This window comes from Etheostoma spectabile, chromosome 20, assembly GCF_008692095.1.
Source record: "Etheostoma spectabile isolate EspeVRDwgs_2016 chromosome 20, UIUC_Espe_1.0, whole genome shotgun sequence".
NCBI lineage: Eukaryota > Metazoa > Chordata > Actinopteri > Perciformes > Percidae > Etheostoma > Etheostoma spectabile.
Genome location: NC_045752.1, coordinates 13,264,109 through 13,286,004, shown reverse-complemented (window position 1 = coordinate 13,286,004; position 21,896 = coordinate 13,264,109). Strand labels below are relative to the sequence as shown.

Genomic DNA, 21,896 nt, shown 5'->3' with positions numbered 1-21,896 from the left:
AGAGAGAGAGAGAGAGAGAGAGAGAGAGAGAGAGTTAGTTATGTACACACTCTCCAACATCAGAGAGGAGATGGTTACATCACTTGTGTGTGTGGAGGGCCTCACAGAGATCAAACAAGTGTGTTTGTGAGTGTGTAGATGGCACTGAATGTGTACTGTAAGGGAGGAGGCTCTACTAATTAAAGTATTATTATAGTAGATTCAAAAGTTTGATTGGCTGTTGCGCGTTAGGGAACGTATTTTGTTGCAATTCCCCACATCACACACCCCCACACCCACAACACATCCCAGTCCATTCTCACACATTAACCCTGAGAGGTTTGCTATGCACGTTATTAGTAGTTTGCCAACAGGCATGAGGGAGAGTACATCTGTAATTTACTGCATACATCTCGATATAAAGTATATACAATATATATATATTGTCAGTTATCTGTAACGCAGACTGAGACCGCTTCTATGCGGTATTTCATGAACTGTCAAAACTTCAAACGGCAAAAGCACTGACTACCTCTCCTCCTTGAGTTTTTACTGCAGGACACAGGAAATGGACCATGGAGGTTAAATCACAGTCATGACAGCTGAGCTGCCATCACACGCCAAAGAGAGGGCTGGGAAATGAACAGCAACCTTTGGCTGGTTTCATGAGACAGGGGAAATGGGTAGTCATGATTTAATACATTTCAATGAAGAATTTGTTCAGAGGTGTAAATCAACATGCCTAAATGAAGTTATCAAGCGTGAAGCTGGGTGTTTTATGATTTAAACCAAATTGGTTAAGGAATTTATATTTTGTGTGCAACTTACACAATTTGAGTTTTGTAAGGCTGATTACATACTAAAGTCTGTTGACTGACATTTGACTGAACTTGACTCCAAAACATATCTAACCTGAAGCTAAATATATGCACGAATGAGCACAGACTTAGAGCAGAGACAAAACCAGGAGATGAAAGTCAAGGTTTTGGTTTTCCCTTTGATGTGCAGGCCAATTCGTGCATTTTACCACTTTAACAAAAGTAGATATGACAGTACAGGTGGGCCATTAATGTAGTCAATAGAATAGTCATACGCCATGATAGCTGCTCTGCTAACATGCTTACAATGACAATGCTTAGGTGCTGATGCTAAGCAGGTAGAATGGTTCATTAGAAAATGTCATGGCAAGCCACATTCACTCTGAATCAAAGTGGTGGACTGATCAACTAATCAGCTAAAGCCGATCAGCTAATAAAGAGAAGCATTTTATGGCTTTAGTTTGAAACGTGACACAAATCACACGTGAACTACCACTTAACTTTCACTTGATCCCTGGTTTGCATGCAGTGACCTCCTTCTTCTGCCAGGTAGTTTCCAGCTGGTTCCTTGGCTCTTGCACAGGTCGGCCTCTGTTACCTCACAGAGAAAGTGAAGAGGATGAGCTCTGCTATGTCATGATCTGTCAGCATGAACAGAGCCCAGATTCTTCATCTGTTACCGTAGAAGGACACAGAGCTGACTTCAGATTCATGGATGAGCTGATGCCAAAACAGACAAGTACACTGTGTAAAAAACACTTTCAAAAACACACAAAAGCATTACTTTCAAAAACATATTTGCCATGTCTTGTATCTGTTTTGACATTCACTCTCTCAGGTGAGATGGAAGCTTGTCCTCACCTTTTATTTAACAATATGATTTCCTTCCACCATCTGGGTGAAAGAAAAGAGAGAAAAGTCAAAGGTCTTGTGCCAAACATTGGCAGGAATGCAAAGGATGGGCACAGGAGAAGCAGTTTTTGCTGGTAGCCATCAGCCATTAACACCCTCTCAGACAACAGAGCAATTTAAATGTCAAAAGTGAAAATATTTAAGTGGCATGGCGGTATGCGCAATGATTAACAGAAAAAACTGCTCACATGTAAAGCCATGCACACAGAAAGGTAATTGCAGACCTGAAACTGAAAACTAAAATTAGTCATTTTAAAGCCTTACGAGAAAAGCTTCACATTATTCCACCATCTGTCAGCATATGATGTACACACAGTATGTGTAGACTTATTGTGGTTGTCTTTAAATAGTTCAAAGTCCACTTTGCTTCTGATTTCTCTCTTTTAACACCACATCGGTCTTATGAACTGTATGCTAACACAGACTCTCTTGCTTTTAATGTGTCTAGAGAGGTCATTACTGTACAACACAGTGTTTTGACAGCTTTTTGGCAGTTCATGTCTGTTTCAGTCCTCGGCCTCCAAACATAGAGGGGGCTGCATTGCCTCTGAGCAAATTCCCCAGGAAACATGGGATGAGATGTTGTTCCATGATAAAAAAAAAAAGTTCTTTCGTGGCTTATGGATTGCACCTGTGTATTTGTTTAAGAAATGTGTTTTTTTTTTACTCCACACACATTTCAGTTGCCTAAGAAGTTGGAACCATCATTTAAATAACTTTCTTAAACCTACAATGGATTTGAAGGACTGGATACACTGTACACAGCCAATGTATCCATAGTTATTTCTTCCTTAGAAACAGAGCCACTGACCACTGGAGCCAAATGCCACTGACATCATGACTTCGACCTTTGCATGAAAGTAAATTTAGGGTATCAATGACATTTGACTGTTAAAGCATGAATTTTAAGAGCTGCACTCTGGGGTCTGGATGACTCCTTTGCACAGTAGCCAGATCAACTTATCCCACTTGGCAACGAAGGCTTCTGGTAATCTGAATCAATGTAGATGTTTACTGTCACTTGCAAACTGCCAATTAACATTTAATTTCATCATTAACATTCATTCATTCGAAGAGATGTGGGGTTGTGAAAACTGGTTTGTTATAACATTACCTGTGTATACGGCACCATGTCAAGGCATAGCACTTCATAAACCTACTGTTATGTTTACATATCCTCCCAGATCCTTTTCACCTCAAGGGAGACATCTAACTTAACCATATCTGCTTTCCTCATCACATGTAGACTTTGCAAGGGACCCAGTTCAAGTCCAGTTGCCCCTAGAGTGGAACAACAGCAGATGTTCTCTCTGTCTCCTGTACCAGTGAGACCATGGCTTCCAGTCCACAGAGACAATATTCTATGCAGTTTGGAAAAATAATTTATTTTGCACCAAACTTGCACTAATAATAATAATGATAATAAATAATTTATAATTTATAATAACAATAATTATAAATAATAATAATGTTTTCATTACTTTAATACCTGTGTAAACTTTCTGAAAAAAAGTGTATAATTTTCCTCAAATATGCCATGTTTTCTGAAAGCATGAAAATTAGAGAAGAGTTTTGCAAGACACTCCTCCTGTGAAAGGGTCCCACCCGCTTTCAAAGTGTCTAAAGCAGAGCAGCACAAACACTCTCATATACACATCACTGCCTTATACGGATGAGGTGACATCACTCACTAAAGGTCCTGTGGTGCTCCACAGTATTTATTTACCTAGTATTGTCCCAGTAAGATGACTGGAATGTGATGGTGGAAGATCGATGGAGAAGAAGGCCCCTGCTACATCTTATGTGTTCTCAGTGGATTTTGTATAAAGGCAAAAATGATTAATGTGATGATTGTCGAGCATTCACAGTGGGTAAGTTTTAAATGGGGTTTGTTGCAAAGTTTCTGAGGTGTTGTGACTACATCCACAATAATGGCTGTTGATAATTTAGAGGTTGTTTAAGCTATAGATGCACAATGTTCCTTGTGTCGCTTATGCCTACACTTATTTGGTTTATTTTGCAATGCAAAAATGTTTAGGCAAAATATTTGTATGTCCATGGGAGTGTATAAGGAGATGATGCAGCTTTGCATTTAATCTGCTTTGCATGAGTTTTGTCAGAGCCGGAGATGAGAATGGGCATGAGCAGCATAGAAAGAAGCTGAGAGAAAAGAAGACCACTTGGTGAGGGGGTGTTAGTTAAACTTTCACTAGCAGATTCTATCCCAATAACAACGATGGAAATAGCAGGAGTATTTGGGAGTTGTAATGTTTATTTATTTTTTTTTGTTTTCCCTCATGATCTTATTGCTTGTTCTGTATAGTATGTATGATATTTCTTTTATTACACAATATACTGTTTATAATAATCAGTTGTTCTATCAAATTCTGTTTTTTGTCCAAGATAGATAGAAATGGCATCAAGTGTCGGACTCAGTTTCAGCAGCCAAATTTAATATCTTGTGTGGTAAAATGGTCAATTATTGGATTTCTGTGATCAATAGTTAAATAACTATGTTCAAAGCAAACCATGTATCTTGGGGGTATGTGTTTTGAGATTATAATTTCAAAATAAACACATTGACACTGATCCCAGTCTTGTCTAGTCAATGTCTGTAAAGAATCAGGATTATCACCCCCTATCAACAAAACATTATTGGGATGAAATTACATCCCAGAATTTCCATGCCATGATGGCAAACACAGGTACCCAGTTACTTGCTTCAATAAAACACCAAATTAATGCCTTGTCTTTGTTTTTTCCCTTTATATTTCAGACTGAAGAGGTTGCTTGAGAACGAGAAGGCCTACCAGGTGAGAAAGGAGAGCGAGCATTCTAAACGTCTGGCCAAGGTCCGAGAGGAGCTGGTTAAGCTGAAGTCCTTTGCCCTGATGTTAGTCAATGAGAGACAGCAACACCTGGAGCAAATGGATCAACAGAGCCAACGGTCCCAGGAACTAGGCCAGCAGCACCAGAAGTGGGAGCAGGCACTGAGTGAAGCCAAGGAACGTGCTCAGGAGGATGACCATAGGGTGCTGAGCCTGAAGGCTGAACTTAAGGAGAAATCTGCCAAGCTTAATCAACAACACGAGGAGATGAGTGCCAAGTTGGTCAGTCAGGAGATCCACAACCGTCAACTAAATGCCAATCTTTTAGGGCTTACGCATAAAGTGGAGGAGCTAGAGGAGAGAAACAGGGTTCTGAGGAAATCTGAAGAGGAGCGACAGGAGCTGAGGGAGAAGATCGTCAAAGGGGAGTCTGGCAACTCCAACTTGATTAATGAGTTGGAGAATTTACGGAAGCGGGTGCTGGAGATGGAGGGAAAGGATGAGGAGATTACCAAGACTGAAAATCAGTGTAAGGAGTTTAGAAAGAGGCTACAAGAGGAGGAGAGTAGGAGCAAAGACCTCAGGCTGGAAGTGGAGACGCTCCAGAAAAAAATGATAGAGTTAGAGAAACTTGAGGGTGCCTTCAGCATAAGCAAGGCTGAGTGTGCACAGTTACACACTGCTCTAGAGACAGAGAAGGACCTCACAAAAGAGCTCTCAGATGAAGTAGTTGCTCTCAGGATCCGTATGAAAGAGGTAGAGTCTTCTGAACTCAAGTTAGAAAAGTGTGAGCTGAGCCTCAAGGATGACTTGAGTAAGCTGAAATCGTTGACTGTTTCTTTGATGGAAGAACGAAAGACCCTAATGGAAAGAATGAAGTCAGACGAGAAAAAAAAGGACAATTTGAGTAACATGGTCACATTTGAGCAGGGAAAAGTTTTGGAGGTGACTGAAAAATTGATAGAGGAAAGCAAAACACTATTGAAGTTGAAATCAGAGATGGAAACCAAAGTAGACACTCTATCCATTGAAAAAGGGGAGCTTAGCACAAAGCTAGCCTACGAAATTGATAAAACTAAGGATCTTAGTTCTGAGGTCAGTCAGATGAAAAAAAGGTTAGATGGGTTTGAACAAGCAGAAGAGCTATCAGTAAAGAATTCAGTAAAATGTGAACTAGGCAGAATGTCTGACCCCCTCAAGAGAGAAGACAACAAAGTTAAGGAGCTGACATTTGAAATTGAACGCCTGAAAAATCGCCTCAAACAACTTGAAGTAGTTGAGGGAGATTTGATCAAGACAGAGGATCAGTACAACATGTTGGAGAAAAGGTTCATGACTGAACAAGACAAAGCAAACATTCTTTCCCAACAGGTGGAGGAAATGAGGGGCCAGATAGCACGGAACAAAGCAATCGAGAAAGGAGAGGAGGAAAGCCAGGAAGTAGACCTCCGACAGCGATGCAAAAGAGAGGAGGCCAAAACCAGAGAACTGCAGGCGGACATCGTAGCCCTCAAGGAGAAGATCCATGAACTGATGCACAAGGAAGACCAACTTTCTCAGCTCCAAGTGGATTACTCTGTCCTGCAGCAGAGGTTCTTGGAAGAGGAAGAGAGAGCCAAGAACATGGGCACTGAAGTTTTCCATCTCACCAAAGAATTGGAGATAGCTAAGCGTCATAGTCGAGCACTGAGGCCCAGTTTGAATGGGAGGAGGATGGTGGACGTTGCTGTGACATCCACTGGCGTACAGACAGAGGCATCGGCCACTGGGCCAGCAGAGGAGGATACCCCAGCTGTGTTTATCAGGAAGTCTGTTCAAGAAGAGAATCACATTATGAACAACCTCAGACAGAAGTGCCTGAAAAAGCCAACAGATAAGAGTGGTGTTGAGCGTTGCCCTTCATCTAGCAGCGACCTTGGTGTAAAGAAATCCTGGATTCCCTGGATGAGGAAAAAGGACAACACATCTCAGGAGTCCAACTTGGGGAAGCATATGCACATTAATGGAGATCATTTGCCATCTGAACTGACCATGTCCCAAAAGCAAGGACAACCTTTACACATCCGCGTAACACCAGACCACCAATACAACACAGCCACTCTTGAGATAAGCAGCCCTACTGCTGAGGATGCTTTCTCTAACTCAGCTCCTCTGAGCCCCAATCCATCTCAACCTAAATCCAGAATTACAATCATTCCCACCTACTCTGCTCAAACCCACAAAAGAAAGTCCACCACTGGACCTCATGGCCCTGATAGTGCCAAGTCTCCTGTCACCATCACAACAATATCCAGAGCCAAGTCTCCAGAAAGCAGTCGAGCCCCCTCCTCTGCTTCAGGAAGGCCCCTGTCCCCTGTCTCTGTTATGACAGTGAGCACTGCTATAGTGCCTGAAGCATCTGCCTCTCCTGAACCCCAGGAGATGACCATGGGCCGAGCTGTGTATAAGGTTACCCCTGAGAAGCAGATGGTCCCAATGCCCATAAGGAAGGGTCACAACAACACTAGCATCATCACCACCACTGATGATAACAAGATCCATATTCATCTAGGCAACAGCATGACCTCAAAGATGGTTGTCAGGCCTATGCTTGCTGCAACAGAGAGCAAGGAAATGACCTTATCAACTGGGACAGTTTTACGCTCCCCCCGCCAAATCACCACCACCGCTGCCAGGTCCACACAGAGCAAAGTGATGAGCACTATCACAATTTCCCCTGTTACATCCACCACTTCCAGACAAAGCATAGTAAGTTTTGCTTGAAGGTTCTGTTCATCCAAACTATGGAATAACGTGTTTCTTTGAAATACCTGCCCAACAACAATTTACTCTTGATATAGCAATTTACATAAATATTACTACTAACAATTCATTGAAGTTATTGCTAACAAAGTAACCAGTGAAAAAATTGATTTGGTAAAAGGGTAGTATAGATGAAAATTCCATTCACTTCCATTCTAGTGACTCTGAGGCACCTCTGGACATCTTGTATTTCTGATCCTCATAAAAGGTTTGCTTTTGCTGTTTTTACAATGCGGAGCATTTACAAGGTAACATTGACTATGAAAAAAGTCAAATTGTCGATTTTTGCACTTTGGTTTTTGGACAGATCAAACAGACAAGATGATTATATCTAACTTTAGAGGTGATGCAAGGATTTAGTTACTTTTCAACGGAAACAGGCTAGCTGTTTCAAACTCTGTCCAGTCATTGTGCTAAGCTAAGAATCTGCTGGCTGTAGGCCTACACAGACGGTAGAGGCATTGGTTTTCTTGTGTAACTCTCAGGCAGAAAGTGAATAAGCTTTTTTCCCCCCAAAATGTCAAATTAATTTTTTAAGGTTCATCAAGTCTGGGTTTCATATTTTATAAAACACATTTGAAGTTTCACAGAGAAAAGCTGTTCACTAATATTTTCTCTAAAAATGGGAAATGATGTAACCCTGTTGGTGTTTCGGTGGACCTTATAATATGCTCTTTGTAGATCAGATAGCGTGACAGCTATGGGCAGGCCTCAGAACAGCAGAACTAATGATGTGACATGTTGCCACTCTGCTACAGTCTCGCAGTAATTTATAGTTGTTACCAAGTGTTTACATTCCCAAACAGCCACACAGGGCTCAGTGCCCTGTGGCTGACACAAAACAGCCTTGCACCAGTTAAAAACACACTGAAATGATGCCTGGACAAGTGCTCACCCACTGTGATTGAACTGAATGAAGGAAAAAATATTTAAATTTTTTGTTCACACAGTTCATATATATGATCAGTTACACTCTATAAATTCACAATTCATTTTTTTCTGTAATGGGTTTTACCTCTTTTCCACGATATACTCTTTATGTTCCTCTCAAGTGCTCCTCTGTTTTTATTTTCCTTCCTGAGAAACTGTACTCTCTCTTTTTATTGTCAACAGACTGGGCAAGATGCCCAGACACCTCGCCCAGGACTGACCCGCATCCCAATGTCCAAGAGCTTGAAGACGGGGAAGGCTGTGCTGGGATCCCTGGGGATCTCGGGTGGATTGAAGCTGGAGTCACGAGCTGAGAGTCAGCTGAGGATAGAAGTTAAAAAATCCACTGTGAATAACCATACTTTACAAAATGGAGGAAAAGCCTGATTGACATAATAGTACAAACAAAACACTTACACATATCTATGGTGCTTTAGAGAGATTTAAACAACAGAAAAAAACTCTGATGTCCACATACAACCCAGCCACAGAGTGATTTGTTTTGTAATTAAACAAGCCATTTCTAATTCTTGTAAAGTCTTTTGTACTTGTCTGTTTCATATTAATTTCGGCCATTTAAATTTAAACGTATTCTCTGTATTTACAGTGTGTATTGTGATAGACATTTGGTTTAAATATACCAGGCGGTATTGCTACTACCTGATTCTTGCTTTGAATGGATGTCTCACATATAAGGAGTTTGTTCATAATATTTTATAAGGACACATTATAGGTCAAAATACTTGTTTTCATGTAAATTATTATTTTTTTCTGTAGAGCGTTTTTACTGAAATGTATTTTAAATAAATGTGATTGTAAAGGGTAGTGTGACATGCTTATTTATGAAGGCAAATAAGAAAAACAAATATGCAGTAAAGACAGAGAATGAAATGTGATCAACTTTGCAAACAGGCCAGATATATTCCATGTTAATTTTTCATGAATGTGTACATATAGTAAGTCACAATTTTTACAACATTAAATATTCACATTACTTAATATTCACATCTTCAAAGAGCCTACAGGTCCTTTACATTGGACAATGTGGTCATGGACCATGGGAACTGTTAAATGTGAGCCCCAGTTTCTTTCACTGTGTTATTTCAAATGTATTTAAACAAATGCTAAATTCATGATCTTTAGCAAATTCCACATAATTTGCGATAAAGTGAAACTATTATGCTTATATGGAAGCAAAAAGGCCACAACATTCTTAAACTATATTTAAAAAAAAATTAAGTTATTAAAACAAAAGATTGACAAAGTAACAGTAACGAAATCAAATTAAAACAACGTTATCATAATATTTAAAACTGTGCCGTACTATTGGATGTTTGTGCTACGTGACGTAACATGCTACGTTTCATCATCCTATTGGCTCAGAGGCTTTCCGGCTTCTTCCTCTTGTATGAGATTAACAAAACGGATAAAATCAATAGGCTACTACAATGAGTGGATATTTGAATTAGAGGGTAAATTCTCCTCAGACAGTTTAACTGTTCGCCTTAAAGTGTTGTCTCGTGTTTCTCGTATATAATTAACTAGAAACTGCCGGCCGCTACAGTAAATTAACTATTTTGCCTGAAACGGATTGCAGCCATGATGGCGTCAAGCTACAACGCTAAGGAAGAGGACGGACACAACTTGGGCGCTTCGAACAACGGAGGCGCCGGGGTTGTGAAAAGTAAAAAGCCGGACAACACCGCGTTCAAACAGCAGCGACTGCCAGCCTGGCAGCCCATTCTGACTGCAGGCACCGTGCTCCCTGCTTTCTTCGTAATTGGTCTCATCTTCATCCCCATCGGCATCGGCCTGTTTGTCAGTTCAAACAACATCAAAGAGTTTGAGGTACAGTAACAGTAATGCCCGCCGGTCTTTTAACCAGCTAACGGTACAGTAACTTTATACCCACCACTAACTAGCTAGGTGGGTCTAGGGTTTTCTACACAGTCCATTTAAACCACGTTATCATTGGGGATAGCAAGCTATGTAATTTACTGTAACGATGTAATCCTGTTAAGACAAGGAAGAATATAAGTGAGACCTTAATATATTACCATTTCTTAATGATGTTCATCTTTGTCATATTGTAATTACATTATAAAAGTTAACGTTACTCAGTTGTCAGTTGTAAGTAGCTAGCAAGTAACTGGCTTAAAATGCGGTCTAGCTAGCTAGCTAACTCGCTAATACAACAGGTTGTGTTTAACTAGTAAAAGTGGCTTCGTGAACTTTATGGTTATTCGGAGGCTGCAGTTAATGGTACTGTTGGATTGGATTGCGTTATAAGAAGAAGTGTTTAGGATTTTGTCCCCACATTTATATCAAAATGTTACAAACCCCTCTTAGTATAACACCCCATTTGAAACCCCTTTTAGTGTAACACCGTTGTGAGACTATAGGTAACAAATGTATTAGAAAAAAACCTTTTTAAACGACAGCTTCTGAAATCAACCATAAGCTGAATCAACACCTCTTAAAGACAGTTTCAACAAAAAACTAAATATGATAACCTTCATTAAAGTGGAATTTATTGCAGTGCAGTTGTACTTGACTGAATTAGCAATTATTTTAGCTATGCATAGCTACTAAATATGTTCAGTTCTGCTATTTTCCAACTAATAGGCTCCTCCTTTTCAGATTGATTACACTGGTGTAGATATTAACAATCCATGCTATAACTGTGCCAAGGACTTCAGCTGGAACAGCACAACACCATGTGTCTGCTCAGTACCCTTCACATTGGACCAGCCATTTGAGGTAAGCACCAGCTTGCAGTATGTGGGGCCCAATGAATAATATATGCCTTGAGCTTCAAAACCGATAGCGTTGCTTTAGTGCAATAAAAAATAGAAACTGTCCTCCTGACACAAAATGTCCATTAAGATCTATTTTAAGTTCAGAGAAAGGCACACTCAAGGTTTGTTTGTAGCGGTCATTACCATTGATTATTCTAGTCTTAAATTATGCAGTCCGCAACTTTCTGAAGGCTTTTATTGATTAATTATAAAAGCGCTCAAACAATCAAATTTTTATCTCAACATTTTCTGGATAAGACAAACCAGTGTCACTAAGGACAGCTTAGAATTGGGTTCTAATTTAGCATAATTGAAAATTTTGCTGCAACTACAATTAAACTCCTATGTCTCATTAAGAAACCTAAGTTTGATACATATGAACATTGCCTTTTAAATTAGCACAATAAATTTAGTATGGTAAACAGATCTACTTCCCAGCCTTTACTGATACAGTCTATAACACGATCTCTCCTCCCATGCAGAGCAATGTCTTTATGTACTACGGCTTATCCAACTTCTATCAGAACCACAGGCGCTATGTGAAGTCCAGGGATGACAGCCAACTGAATGGTGACCAGTCTGCTTTAAAGGTATACTCTTGTAAATGTTGTACCATTGTAACATAAACATGTCTTGTGCCACAGTTTGACACTGGCTGCTTTTTTACAGAACCCCAGCAAGGAATGCGAACCGTACCGTACAAGTGAAGGACAGCCCATTGCTCCATGTGGGGCCATAGCTAACAGCCTTTTCAATGGTAAATGAAACACGCGAAAAACTTCACATTTTTCTCCACAGCAGCATAAGGACTATTGCTACTAATGTGTCCAACTAAAGTATTATCTGACCATTAAAACTCTACTAAAAGCTCTGTACGTAACAGAACCCCTACATCAGTTTGTAGAAGTGTAGGTCATTAGCTGCACTTACTTAATAGAGCAATATTGAATGTAATGTTTGTTTGTTTGTTTATTTGTTTATTTATTTATTTGTTTCAGACTCTCTGGAGCTGTATCATATTGATTCCAATGGCACCAAAAATGCAATTCCTCTGGTAAAGAAGGGAATTGCATGGTGGACAGACAAGCATGTGAAATTCAGGAACCCTGGTGGAAACAACAACCTTACTGTAGCTTTCCAAGGTAATTTTATCAAACTGTGTACAGGATCTTCTAGGCTCAAAAACCCTTAAATTACACTGACTAGCTTGGGTTTGTCTTGTGCTTTCTCAGGCACATCTAAACCGGTGAACTGGAGGAAGCCAGTGTATGAGTTGGACCCATCAGATTCTGAGAACAACGGCTTTATTAATGAGGACTTTATTGTGTGGATGCGCACGGCTGCGTTGCCCACCTTTCGCAAGCTCTATCGCATCATCCAGAAGAAGTCAAGCACAACCCCCACTCTTGCCAGTGGCAAATACCTCTTGGAGATCACTTACAGTATCCTTTGAATTATAGCCAGAAACTTACTGTCCAATCAAAACTAGAGCTGGCTTTAATCTGTAAGGTTGGCTAGTATGATTTTTATTTACTTATATAAAGCTTAACAGGGTAAGATTGTGTGTGTGGGTGATAGCATTGGATATTAAAAATAAAACTAAACGGCAAATCAATAAACTGCTGGTGCAGCACAGAGCTGATGCTTCAAACATAACATGATTGCTGGATATAACGAGCAAACTTTTCTTCATGTTCCTGGAGCAGGAGCGGATAGTTGACAGTAACATTGCAACTGTTGTGTTGAATAAGGTTGGGGAAAAAAGGTTCTACATAACGCTGCCTTTACCGTGTCTTTTATTTAGCTCAGAGGAAACTCGTTAAAAAGCCATTTACTTATATTTTCTAAATATCAAACAAAAACCAGACACCAAATTGTATTAAGTTGCTGTGGGCTGTACATTCACCACTGCTAAGATGACCGGCGAAGACCGTAGTTTTTCATCAGGCTCACCCTGGGTCCACTTTATTAAATCTACTGCTAACTTCTAACACTAGTAACATTAGTGTTGCCAAAATACCACGTCTGTAAGTAATTCTGGGGTACGTTTTGGTTTTTGAAAATTCTACAAGCAACAATACCCCAGGCCATGCAATTGGCCTGTTCCAAACAGGCACATTTTCAACGAGCACTCTACTAGTTATGTAAAAAGACAATAAACTTAGATCATCTTAAATCATTTTGAGTTGCCGTAAATCCATAACTTTTGTTTACAGAGGGTGACAAATCAAAACCCTAGTGAACACCAAAACACCAACTACATTAACAAAATCTGAATCCGCTTACTGTCAAATATTGTCTATTGTGCTGATTCCAGTTTTTTGTGTTAAATGTCAATGCCAGGGCATTTTTGAAGAAATTGGTTTATGGAGTTATCTGGAAAACTATGCTGAGGCTCAGAGTAGGTCACTTTCCATTAGCATATGTTTCAGATTCCAGGCAGATCAGGTTTTACTCAGCAAAATGATCCAGGTATTTCAGTAAACCAGCTTCTGGAAAGAGATCCCAGTGTAGAATGTGGACGCATCTTGCAAGACCCTAAAACCAAGTACACATAATTGGACTAAAAATAAAAGGCTGGACTGAAAATGTGTGGGCCACATTTAGTCATATGACTTTTTGGCCATTTAAAAGCAAAGACAATACCTTACCGTGATTGGGGAATCAATTAGTTGTTTATTGGCCTTCAGCAGATTCATATGGGGATATGATTATTATGTTAGGGTTTACAATTTTTTTTTCTTGAAAAACTATGAAGCCAGAAGCAATAATTTTTCTTTTAACAATATTACCATCAGATTACCCTGTGCTCACCTTTGATGGTCGCAAGCGGATGATCCTGAGCACCATCTCCTGGATGGGAGGGAAGAACCCCTTCCTTGGCATTGCCTACATCACTGTGGGCTCCATCTGCTTCTTCCTGGGTGTAGTTCTGCTCATCATCCACCATAAATACGACACCCGAAACAACAGTCCAGATATTCCGAACTAAACTGTTCTTGTAACACGTTTTTCTGTCTATACATGCATGGGTGACCCTAAAAGGTCCGTTCTAGACTTCTTGTAGACTATAACGTGAATACACTGATCTTTGTAATTGTGTGTTTGTGTAAGAACAGCATTGTCCTAAGTGTCGCATCAAAAGCTGTTTGTGTAGGTCAACTACGGCAAAAAGAAGGATGCTCGAGTCTGTGTCTCTGCATAAAGCTTTGTGTCAGCTACTGAGAATGTCATTTCAAAAATGTATTTATCTTCAATTTATCTATACATTATCAAAGTATCTGTTTTATTTTAGCAATGCTTTGCGAATGGCTTAATTATTGAAGGGTGTATGTATTTTTATTGCAAGTTTGTGTCCATATTATGTACTGTAATATGTCCTGCTGATGAATGTACCATTATATTTCATTGACATACCTCTGTGGTTTTTTTAGATTAACTTGAATATAGGCTTGGAAAAGGATTGCTTGTGTGCCATTGATTATGGTATGCCCTAATATTTAACAAGAAATATTTTATCCTTTAAAGTCATTGAATGCTCATAACAAGCGGTACCAAAAGTGTGGTTATTTACCCCCTGCTATGACTGGTCGTATAAAGAGACTGAGCCGGTCGGAAGGCATCTTTTTAAAATTACATGTTGATGCTTAATAATAATGGGAACATTATCCTATACCACTATATTCAGTATTCATAATTCTAAGAATCTGGGCAACGTCTCAGTCTGATTAGAGCACAATTTCTTTTTTCTTTTTACAGTTTTGATTATCTTGCGTTCTTCAATGTTGACCAAATTATATGCACTTTAAAAGTGTCACATTTGTTAGTTTTCCCCTTGTATCACTTTATCTTAAGTTATATGTTATATAAAAAATATTGTGTTCTTGATTTATTGAGTAAATTGTTTAAATATATGGGTTTTTACAAGGTTTGTAGGGTCCAATTAAAAAAAACTTGAATGTATTGGTGTAATTTGTCGTTTTATTGCAGATCACTTTTACAGCCATACCTTGAACCATTTATCAATACAACTTTTTGGGGGGGTGCTTTCTTATTTATTTATTTTTTAATTATCATACATTATTATGATTATTATACTAGATTACACGAATTAAAACAACCTCACGCAACCGGATGTAACTGGCCACCAAGGGATTGTGGGAAGTCAGACTGTCCGTCCTTGTTCGGTGCTGTTCCTTACCTTAGCCTAAATAACCATAGACCGCATACATAACACAGAAGCTCGGCAAAATGTATAGACATCTAATGGTAAGAGAGACTTTGTTAATCTATTGTATTGATCATAGAACTTTCAAATGACACTAACGTGTTTATGGTGGGTTATTATGGTGCAACGAATTAATACTTTTAAACGTTTGCTTGGGTAACGTTAGTTCATAATAACCTTAACGGTCCGTTACTTCAGCTTTCCAAACTTAACTTAACGCTTCCCAGCTAGCTTGCAGCAATTCAGTTTTTTATTTAACGAAATAACAGTACATATGTTATTGTTAGCGTATGATAGTGTTGCGTGGTATTAACTTTGACACAGTTGTCCTTCATGACGGGACGCCGACGCTATATATTAACGTTAAGCAACAAGTGGTGGAGCATAAAAGCTAGCTAACGCTAGGTTAAAGTTAGCGACGTTACGCACGGTGCAAAGCTGTATCCTCGACAGGATATCGACCTTTAACAGGTGAATCCATTTGCTCGCTTCAACTCAACAAAAGTCACTTGACCAATACGAACACTGATTATATGATCAGGGACGTGCTTGTCTATGTCTGCCACAGCATATAAAATAATTATGTAGTACCACCATTTTTTAACTACCTAGCTAATAAACGGTGGTAACAGTAGGTTGACCTCTGTTTTGACTCTGTCATACATGTATTCATTTTATACAAATGCAACACGGAGGGTTTGCCAGCAGATGTCACCATTTTGACTATTTAAGGCTTTTTTTTAAGCACACATTAAAGTGGTCCAGTCCTACAGAAATGGCATTTTCCATCGACATCAGATTGCTTAATTAACTGTCAAATAAACTTAGCAAACTTTGTGTCACTTAATGACACTGTTCAATTTGTGTCACTTCACATACTATTTCATTGTTAGCTGTTTACACCAGTATCCACAGTTTGTCATGCTTAGATTATAACTGTTTAAACCATAAAATCCTCAGTAAAATTATTGTGCCACCAGGGACTTCGGCAGCTTTCCAGGCGGAGCATTTCCAGCAGTGCCCGCAGACAGATTGATAACTCTGTAAAGGAAAAACAAAAACTATTTCAGGTAGGGTAAATGTATGATCACATCAATAGCCCATCTGATCTTTGTAACAGTGTTTCAGCAGTGTGTGGAGAAATCTTAATTTAACATACACATAACCAACTTGGTTAGGCATGTAGGCATCTTTTTTTTTTTTGAAGTAGTTTAACATGAAAACAACATTTTTGCAGTGTTTAAAGCGAGACAAAGACGAGGTGTGTCTATACTGATAATGATCATGTTAAAGTGTCCACTTTATTCCCAGATTCTCAAGACATAATCTAATTTTATCTTCTTTGTAGCCTGCCAGATAAGTATAAGTGGGTTTTCCCTCGTATGATGTTGAAATGACTTTCGCCTGTAGCTGGGGGCTGGAGTTATACTAATTATGCTTGCAAGCTGCTAATTAAAAACCCATTGCAAAATCAACAATCCAGTGTGGCAGGCTTTGCTAATCCTTGCATAGCGCTAGAAATGACTGTAGCCATAGTTGACAAATGGCCTTCCCCTGTTTCTAAATCCCAGAGCAAGCACTGCTTCACTGCATAGTGTACTTTAGGCCACCACTTAATTGCTATGGTTAACCAGAGATGATCTTTACAGAACTTTGAAAACCATAGAAACAGAAACACATGACGTGCCCATTGCAAACATTTGAAGTAGGGCTGTATTTTTTTTAAAAATAACTATATGCCTTCATTTTCATTCTTTGAACAGGAGGATAACGGTATACCTATCCATCTGAAGGGTGGGTCGAAGGACGCTCTGCTCTACAGAGCCACAATGACTCTCACTGTGTTTGGTATGTCAGCATTTGTCTGAGATGTGATGAGTCAGACTCCCTTCACATGTCTCAGTCTGTCTTTTGTATAAAAACACATCTTATGCCAGTGACCTTACCTCAATGATATTACTGAAACTGACTTTGAAAAGTCAAATCACTATAATTTCATGATTCATCAGGAGGAGTCGTTTGAAGTCAGGATAATTAGTGTGTGTTGTATCTCCGTCACATCTGTATAGTGATACATTTGTCTGGTTTCTTCACAGGGAGTGGATATGTTGTGTATGAGCTGTTAAGTGCTGCCATGCCCAAGAAGGCACAATGAAACAGGATTGGATGTATTTATCTAATGAAACAATCATGCACATACTGCATGCAATTTGATTTCAATTTGATTTCATCAGATTTGTAATCTGGGAAATTATTTGTCCCATCAATAATATCAGTATGTTTTATGTTTGAAATATTTATTGATTGTACAAATTATGAGTTGCAAATAATAAAAATGTACATCTCGTGAAATTGTGTAATTTTTTAAAACTTGATTGTAAATATCCTAATGTAAAGGAAATAGGTCAATACCCCTTTCTTCACCCAGAATTTGAGCTTAGCAGGAGACTGAACTCTGTTTGTAACCGGTGTATTTTTAATCAAACTAGATTTCCTTCACCAATCCAATCTTGTGTAGGTATTTAAGTTGACCACTAGAGGCCTCCGTACACCAATCAGTCGGAAGCCAGGGTAAGCTGTTTCTGAATTCCTTCGCTTTTCTTAAGTTAATTTTCCATCTATTTTAACATTGTTAATATACTTCTGAAATGTGTTGGTTAGCATTATTACACTTGTTTTGGTTTCTTTCACCATCTTGAACGCATTATGAGAAATACCCACGCTGTGATTACAAGAGCCCAAAAGGGTTTCTGTTTAAATCTAAAAATTCTACTTTTATTTCAGTTGACATCTGAGTAAATAAAATGGAAAAGGTTGCCTGTTGTGCAAATAACCTCTTAGTGGTGTATGGGCAACTGTCACCCTGCTGTAGAGTCGCATTGGCACTGGAAACTCATTAAATCACCAGACCACAAAATAATGCAAAAAAAAAAGAAAAGTAGTTTCCAAACAGTAGAACGGTGTTAGCGCGGGACATACATCAACTGACAGGCAGAGGTTTCGTAAGATGCTCATATGATGGTAAACTGAGAGTTGGGAACTGCCCCCCTATTAAGTAGCCGATGGAGCAAAGATTCTTCCCACTTGGAAAGAGGCTTTTCCTTATTGGACATCTGCTGGCGGAGCTTCCAGTAGCCAGAGAGAGGAGAGAGGGGTCCAGCCGCAGCTCCTGAAAACTTGACTTCATTTTCCAGAGGGGGAGGCTTCAAGCACGCCGCTCTGCTATTTGGTCGGTCCATTTTTGGGGGGGTTGAATAGGTGAGTCGACTAACTTATCTTTATTGTTATTTGGCACTTTTAAGAATATAAATAACAAATTTATAATTCACTAAATCTGAGAGAATGTCATGTTGTCGCAGTTTTGTAGCCTACTGTTGTGTGTTTTGGAAAAACACTTAGTTTCTTTTAAAGATGAACCAGTGAGACAATGGCGCTTTTTTTTTTTATCATTAGTTACTGTTTACCAGAGTTTACCTTCATTTACGTTATTGAACTGAAATACAACTGCAACGACAAACCAGCCAAAGTAAATATATAGCCACGCATTGTTTCAGTAGTAAGTAGCTAATGTGCTTTAGGTGTCATTTTAATTATGTGAGCCTCAATTGTCCGAGGGGCCAAGACGGTAATTTCGACCCCAATTGCAGTTTTCGTGCATGTGCACCAGGCGGGGCTCACAGCATGTGGTAAAGGTTACAGCAGTCGAGTGCAGACAACTGTGTGGATGTGGTCTACTTATCCTGTAGTAAAATGACTTACCCCATTGCATGAGAATATTCTATTGCATTATTCTACTTAAGTACGCTTACAGTGTTAAGTGAGTCCATGTAAAAGCCAGTCCGTTATTGATTTCTGGAACCGAATCTAATCAAAAAATATCTAGTCCAAGAAGGAAGTGACCTAGGGGGGGAAATTTTAAGACTTGAGATACATATGTGATATATATGTGATTTGTAAAAAAAAAAGGACTGCAATCAAGAAGCACCATGATAAAAATACATGAAAAATTACCTATGTAGCTATGATATGGTGATGTTCACCAAGACACCATCCTTGTAGGGCTAAAGTGAGTGAGAACCACAGGTAACACTACCATAGTGAGCTTCATAGCGACCCACTTAAAATGATTAAGACAGCTAGAGGGCAATGGATTTAAAGATTATACTCATAAAAGTCAAACAGGTGAGCATGTGTTAAAATGTTTTTTCAGTCTCTCATTGCCAAATACCTACAATACCCCTCAGGGAGTGGGAATCAACTGGAAGCAACAAGGTGTGGCACCTTTTGTGTAAGGGAATCTAGATGGATCTTGCAGTCTGTCAAAATGGGGAGTAATGATTAAATAAGAGCTATCAATATAAATTCCATTGAAATGAAACATAACTCAGGAGAGCATTTTGGTCTACAGCACAAGTTGCATTTATACCTATGTACTTTTAGTTAAGGGCAAATTACGCATTCTTCAGATTCAGCATAACTATCTTAATGCAGCAGTAAATGAGACATAAATAGTCACCACACTGACAAAGTAAGCTGTGTCATAGACCTGCATCTTAAACACAATTTCTCTGTTTATCCTCAGATTGATTGATGCTCTGCTGACCCTTTAGGGCCAAACATGAAGATAGGGCTGTCACTAGCCACGGCTGCATTCCTTGCAGCCCTGCTGTCCTCTATAGATGCTCAAGGTAAATAAAACCACTTGGCCTCAGTTCACTCACATACACTATGCCACTGTCTCTTTATCTCTTGCTTCTCATCTTTTACCTGTATATCTCTATTGGTTCTCTTTGTTCCGGGGATTAGTCTTTTACTTTTAATGTCAGAGAGTCATCACATGGACCCTAAACTCTTTGTATTGATAATCTGAATAAAGTTGTTCTTCTTTCATGTGTATGCTATTTGACCATAGTGGCTTTTGGACTACTGACTTATTCCTTGATGATCGTCATGCTTTTATCCCTCATTTGTAGTGTATTTTGTCAGATTTATCTGTCAGGACTCATTACAGGCTTTGATGTAAAATCCAAATCCAATCTAATTTACTTGTATTTAGACTCTAATTTAGAAGGATTAAACCATTACTTCAGGAGCAATTTTCTCTTTCAGATTTGTCAAATGTAAAAAAATGTGGCACACTTGTAAGTTTGATTTAATTTCCAATTTCTAATTGGATACATTAAACCGCAGGGCACAGAGTAGAACAACAGTCATTTCATGGCTAAATGTTTCCCCATAAATGTTTTAGCAGGGCTGTTGCTGTTTTCGTTTAATGACAGCAAGCCTCTGCACTTTTTCCAAAGCAAGAATTTGGAAGATCGCCAAGTCCTTGGTTATTAGGCATTGAAATGCTAGATCACATATTTAAAAAAAAGTTATTATACTTATGCTAAGGTTGTAGTAGGATCTTGTAAACCTGTTTAAATGTCTGTGCAGTGGTTGTAGAGTGGTTGTAGTATCAAGTACAGTGTTTGAAGTAATTTAAATACAGTTATTAGTCATTTGAAGTCAATTACTTGTGAAATAGTGGAAGTAGAGAACAATCATTTGCCACAGCTGACATCACAATGTGAACAGTGTTCAACATTAAAAACATGTAAAAACGTGGCGCAATGTAATTCAGTTAGTACAAATTCTAACAAAGGGAAATATCCAAGGAAAAAGCAAGTGCTTCAAAACTGTACTTAAGTGCCTTACTTTATAACTTTCCTGGTCTGATTTTGTGTTATTATATTACTGTTTTAGTGTCTATTAAATGTTTGACTATACATGTCCTAAGAGCCAACATGTCATAGACTGTTAGCAATCTGTCAGGTGTTTTGACACAAAATGACTCAAAGTAATTTTATATGCAAACATTTCAATCCAACATAATGGCAAATATGGAAATATGGTATGGAAACCCTGTGATTTTTTTCCCTTTTGAAAGCTCTCTGGCGGCGTGAGAGGAGTCTAACGTCTACTCACAGCCTATCTCCACCAACGGAATGGAAAGATGAAATACGAGAATAGCAAATTAATCCTCAGACAGCACAAAGACAAAGAGCCTTTCTAGGGCTTCTTTGTGGGCCTTTGCAAAAACGCTGAGTTGCAATACATATGGAAAGTTAATATGCAGTAATGTTTAATGTCAGCACATGTTGTGGAATTACTTTGGCATCTGTCCTGCCTCTTTGGGAGAGTCGGTGTTCTTTCCTCCTCGTCTTGGTCTCTCCTCCTGGCAATAGATCAGGCCAGGATAGCTGGCTGGCTGGAGACTGAAATTACTAAAAGAACAGTGGCCAGACTCCGGCTCCTGGGAGCCTGAGGTGTCCTTTATTAGGAACTGATGGGACAGACGTCCATATAACAAGAGCAACCACAAGCTCCAAATAACATACCAGAAGTTGTTATTTTAACAAAACCACTTTCGTTCGTCAAGTATATTTTAAAACCAGGACATATAGTCAAAGAAATTGTAACAAGTTTATTTGACATGCTCATACAATCTTGCCACAAACAAACGTGGGAGTGGCAGGTTGCTTGTGCTTTAAACAACTGTATCCACATTTTTCAATCCACCTTCCATAGCTACTTGCTCAACCCCCCCCCCCCCCCCCCC

The 21,896-nt window shown here is 39.1% G+C and overlaps 4 protein-coding genes across 8 annotated transcripts in view; all 4 read left to right on the top strand.

Moving 5' to 3' along the window:
* The window catches only part of LOC116670171 (filamin-A-interacting protein 1), a 20,253-nt gene extending 11,531 nt beyond the window's left edge, over positions 1-8,722 (top strand). For both annotated transcript variants that reach the window (XM_032500563.1, XM_032500564.1), the window contains exons 5-6: positions 4,486-7,285; positions 8,453-8,722. In XM_032500563.1, coding sequence (XP_032356454.1) covers positions 4,486-7,285; positions 8,453-8,656 — 3,004 coding nt within the window. In that variant the 3' untranslated portion in view covers positions 8,657-8,722. The remainder of the gene's footprint in view (positions 1-4,485; positions 7,286-8,452) is intronic.
* Positions 8,723-9,642: 920 nt separating this feature from the next.
* tmem30aa (transmembrane protein 30Aa) lies at positions 9,643-14,955 on the top strand. Its single transcript, XM_032500565.1, has 7 exons — positions 9,643-10,117; positions 10,910-11,029; positions 11,550-11,657; positions 11,737-11,824; positions 12,066-12,209; positions 12,300-12,509; positions 13,866-14,955. Exons 1-7 carry the CDS (start codon positions 9,869-9,871, stop codon positions 14,057-14,059), a joined length of 1,113 nt encoding a protein of 370 aa, XP_032356456.1. The 5' UTR covers positions 9,643-9,868; the 3' UTR covers positions 14,060-14,955.
* A 238-nt stretch (positions 14,956-15,193) lies between these two features.
* LOC116670587 (cytochrome c oxidase subunit 7A2, mitochondrial) lies at positions 15,194-17,502 on the top strand. Its single transcript, XM_032501162.1, has 4 exons — positions 15,194-15,336; positions 16,276-16,365; positions 17,059-17,143; positions 17,392-17,502. Exons 1-4 carry the CDS (start codon positions 15,319-15,321, stop codon positions 17,448-17,450), a joined length of 252 nt encoding a protein of 83 aa, XP_032357053.1. The 5' UTR covers positions 15,194-15,318; the 3' UTR covers positions 17,451-17,502.
* A 695-nt stretch (positions 17,503-18,197) lies between these two features.
* Positions 18,198-21,896, top strand: part of col12a1a (collagen, type XII, alpha 1a) — a 57,049-nt gene continuing 53,350 nt past the window's right edge. For 2 of the 4 annotated variants that reach the window (XM_032500481.1, XM_032500480.1), the window contains exons 1-2: positions 18,199-18,553; positions 19,878-19,983. In XM_032500481.1, the coding sequence (XP_032356372.1) occupies positions 19,914-19,983 (70 nt within the window). In that variant the 5' untranslated portion in view covers positions 18,199-18,553; positions 19,878-19,913. Of the gene's footprint in view, positions 18,554-19,877; positions 19,984-21,896 lie in introns of all 4 variants that reach the window. The other 2 variants (XM_032500482.1, XM_032500483.1) reach the window with 2 other exon arrangements.